This window comes from Vulpes vulpes, chromosome 12, assembly GCF_048418805.1.
Source record: "Vulpes vulpes isolate BD-2025 chromosome 12, VulVul3, whole genome shotgun sequence".
In the NCBI taxonomy this organism is placed as follows: Eukaryota; Metazoa; Chordata; class Mammalia; order Carnivora; family Canidae; genus Vulpes; species Vulpes vulpes.
In genome coordinates, this window is record NC_132791.1 from 82878205 (window position 1) to 82882134 (window position 3930).

General features: G+C 57.6%; 1 protein-coding gene across 1 annotated transcript; it reads right to left on the reverse strand.

Moving 5' to 3' along the window:
• Positions 1-295: 295 nt before the first annotated feature.
• Positions 296-3630, reverse strand: ID4 (inhibitor of DNA binding 4). Its single transcript, XM_072729046.1, has 3 exons — positions 2972-3630; positions 2408-2466; positions 296-1857 (listed from the first exon to the last, which is right to left on the reverse strand). The coding sequence occupies exons 1-2, from the start codon at positions 3404-3406 to the stop codon at positions 2422-2424; spliced, it is 480 nt and encodes a 159-aa protein (XP_072585147.1). The 5' UTR covers positions 3407-3630; the 3' UTR covers positions 296-1857; positions 2408-2421.
• Between the last annotated feature and the right edge of the window lie 300 nt (positions 3631-3930).

Here is a 3930-nt window from a genome sequence, read left to right on the forward strand (position 1 = left end):
ATAATACTTTTATTCTTGTATAATCTGAAACAAATCCTTTCCTTTTAAAAATCAAACAGACCACGTTACACACACAGTTGACTAACTATTTACAAAGCACCCAATTAAATCCTACTTAATTCTCTCTCACTCTAAAAATTCCATCTAACTGGTGTGCAAAGTACTGACCACATTAAATGCATCATGTTCACAGGCCCTGATGGTCCCTATCCAACCTAGAAAATACTGACTTCATTAAAGAGAAAAGAAAATCTTAAAAAGTAAGTAAAGCGTTTTGAAGAAACGAGACCAGAAATCACAGTACAAGACAGATAAATCTACTTTAATATGCACATGTAAAAGTTACACATCACAAGAGATTGGACAGTAGTTTAGCCATAACTAACATAGCTATAGTGAAAATCATTTTTATAAAAAAATAATCTAGATGCGGTCATCAGAATTTTTGGTCTACTTAAGTTAACGTTTGAAGATCGACTTTTATCCCTGCTTGAAGGATTTGCCATTATGCCTTGTTTTTTTTTTTTTTCTTTTTTTTTTTTTTTCTCCCACTGTCGCCTATTAATATTCTTTGGAGGAAGGAAAGCAGAAAGTGTTCATTTCCAAGAGTTTGTCCTTTGGTAGCAAGCAGAGAACATTTTTCATTTCTATGATTTAAATAATCTGTACAGACATGAAACGTACGGACATTAAGCTTTAGTGTAAAATGAAGGATGATAAGCATTTTTTTTTCCACTTTGATAAAACAGTAGATTTCATAAACTCTTTTAGGATCCAAGCATTTCCCCATCCCATATGCAAAACCATTCAGAATCCATTTTGACCTCAGTTAAAAAACAGAAAAGCAAACACTTAGTCTTTATATATTACACTATCAAACCCTGTACTTAAGAACTGATAAAGTATATTCCCAACATGTATGCTTCAAATACAGAGATTTCAATCTAGGTTAAAGAAAACACATTTGAATGGACTCAGAGCAAGTTTATTTTGTGATTAAACATCTCATGCAGTCATGCAGGACCACTAGCTATATATAACGATTACTTCCGAGTCTATATGACACTGGATAAAACAAAAAACAAATTAAAAGCTAGGCCAAACAGAAGAGACATTCAAGATATCAGGAGCTCTGCAACGGAGCTGAAAAATAATTTTCCAAAAGAAATATTCCCATAGATTAAAAAAACACACACATAATATTTACAAAAAAATATTTAATTAAAAATATCTTATAATTACAGTAGTCTATTAAAGCATATACTTTCTCACACTTATAGAACATCTCTATATATACATGGTATGAAATGTCACTCAGTTATCTATACAATATGTAACATTCTTGCAGGGAAAAGAAAGTTCCCTGCCCCGTTATAATCATCTATTTTAAACAATAGATGTCAAAAAAAAAAATATCTACAATGCTCTTTTATATTAGTAAAGCTTCAAAACAAAAATTGAGCTCCTTGGTCACAAAGTAGGCTTCTAAAGTTGATTTACTCTTCATCTTCTATTTATCAGTCCTGTCACACTTAAGCTTAAAAGTTTAACTGCACCTCCGAAAACACAGAAATGTACATTTCACAGCGGTTATAAATGAAGTGACAAAAGAGAATACATATGCAGAATGTTTATGAACGTGCAAAAAAAAAAAAAAAAAAAGGATGAAAATTGTATTTTTCCTCCCCCCCTCCCCTCTGTCTCTCTCTCTCTCTCTCTCTCTCGGAATGACGAATGAAACGTTTCTAGGATTTGCTGAATTTTTTTTTTCCTTTCCTCGGTGGCTTTTTCTGCAATTTCTGCTCTTTCCCCCTCCCTTCCTAGTGCTCCTGGCTCGGGCTCAGGCGGGCCGCGCACCTGTGGAAGACGAATGAATAGAGGGGGTGTGTGAACCTTCCCGCTGCAGACTAACTGGCGCCACCGACCAAACTCAAGACATGCTTGATCAACAACCCAAAACACACCGCCAGGTCAGACGACACCCTCGGCCCGCGGCCGGCCCGGCGGACCAGCAGGCAGCTGGCGGCTGGCCCCGCGGAGCCGGGGTCGGGGATCCACTCCCCGGCCCTGCGCATCCCGCTTCGCGGGTGTCAGACGGCTCCGGGGCGTGGGGGTGGGGGCGCACCCCGGGCAGTTCCCACGCCCACGGGGGGCCTCCCTCGGGGCCGAGGCAGGCGGTAGGAGCCCGCGGGTCACGGGAGGGGCTCGGGGGCGGCGGGGGCCCGCGTCCCTCCGGAGCGCGCCCCCCGTTAGTAAAGCGAAGCACGGCGGCACCGACGGGGGATGCCCACGTCCCGGGGCCTGCCCTCGGACACTCCGGGGCCAGGGACGCGGCGGTGCCGGGCAGCCGAAGCCCCTGGGCCGGGCGTCTCGGGGCCCCGCGCCGGGGAGGGGAAGGCGCGCTCACCTGGACCGCGCGGCTCAGCGGCACAGGATGCTGTCGCCCTGCTTGTTCACCGCGCCGGCCTGCAACAGCAACGGACACCGAGGCACAGGTTAGCGGGCGCGAGCGTCGCGCCCCGTACGGTCCTGGCTTGTGCGCGGAAGCCGGGCTGGCGCGCCGACGCCCCCCCCCGCCCCCGGGCGCAGGCTGGACTGGACGGGCGGGATGCGCAGGGCCCCAGGCTGGACTGGACGGGCGGGATGCGCAGGGCCCCCCCCCCGGGCGCAGGCTGGACCTGACGGCCCGGGATGCGCAGGGCCCCCCCCCCCGCCTCCCCGGGCGCAGGCTGGACTGGACGGGCGGGATGCGCAGGCCCCCCCCCCCCCCCGGGCGCAGGCTGCACTTGACGGGCGGGATGTGCAGGGACCCCCGCCCCCGCCCCGGTGCCGCCCCGCGCTCCCACTCCCACCTGCGCCGGCCGCGCGGGGCCCGCCGCTGCCCCCCCCCCCCCCGCCCCGGGCTCCCGGGGCAGCGCGGCCCCCGCCTCCCACCCCGCGGCGCCGCCCGGGCCGGCGTCCGGCCTCTCACCGGGTCGGTGTTGAGCGCCGTGAGCGGGGTCCGCGGCGGCGCGGCCGGACAGGTCCCGGCCGGGTGGTGCGGCGGCGCGGGCGGCGGCGGCTGCCTCAGCAGAGCCGGGTGCGTCTCCAGCGCCAGCTGCAGGTCCAGGATGTAGTCGATAACGTGCTGCAGGATCTCCACTTTGCTGACTTTCTTGTTGGGCGGGATGGTGGGCACCAGCCTCCGCAGGCGGCTGTAGCAGTCGTTCATATCGCACTGCAGGCACAGCGCCGGCTCCTCGGCCGCCGCCTCCGCCGCCTTGCAGCGCGCCGCCGCCGCCGCCGCCGCCGCCGAGCCTCCCAGGCTGTGGCCGTGCTCGGCCAGACAGCGCAGGGCCAGCTCCCCGCCGCCGCAGCCCGACGGCGCCTTGCGGCCCGAGGGGCGCACCGGGCTCACCGCCTTCATCGCGCGCCCCGCGCCCTGCGCCCCGCGCCCCGCGCCCCGCGCCCCGCGCCCTGCGCCCTGCGCGAGCGGACACGCCGGCGCGAGCGAGGCGGGCGGGCGGGCGGGCGGGCTCCGGGGCCCCCGCTCTCGCGCCCGGTCCGCGCTCCGGGCACCGCGGAGCTCCCGGCGGCCCCGCGCCCCACCACTGACGGCGCGGCCGCCCCGGCTTTGCGACGGGACCTCCGCTCAGGGGCGACGCGCGGCCGGGACCGAAAGGCGGGGACCACGCAGGGGCGGCGGAAGCGCAGCGGCCCCGGGCTCCCTCGTCCCGCTCCCGAGCGCCGACCCCAGCCCGGCCGCCGCCTCCGGCTCCCAGGCGCCTCCCGTACGCTCTCGCCCCGCCGGCCGCGCAGCTGCATTTATAGAGCCGCGCGCCCCGGGGGCGGGGCCTGCGCGCTGGCGGGGTCGCCGTGCGAGCCGAGCGGATCGGGCCGGGCCGGGCGCGCGGGCGGGTGCGCGGAGGGAGCGGCGAGGGCGGAGGCTCC

Coding starts and splice junctions, on each gene's coding strand:
- ID4 (XM_072729046.1), bottom strand. CDS start 3,406: ATGAAGGCGGTGAGCCCGGTGCGCCCCTCGGGCCGCAAGGCGCCGTCG. Junction 2,467..2,971: donor CGGCGCTCAACACCGACCCG/GTGAGAGGCCGG, acceptor TTGCTGTTGCAG/GCCGGCGCGGTGAACAAGCA.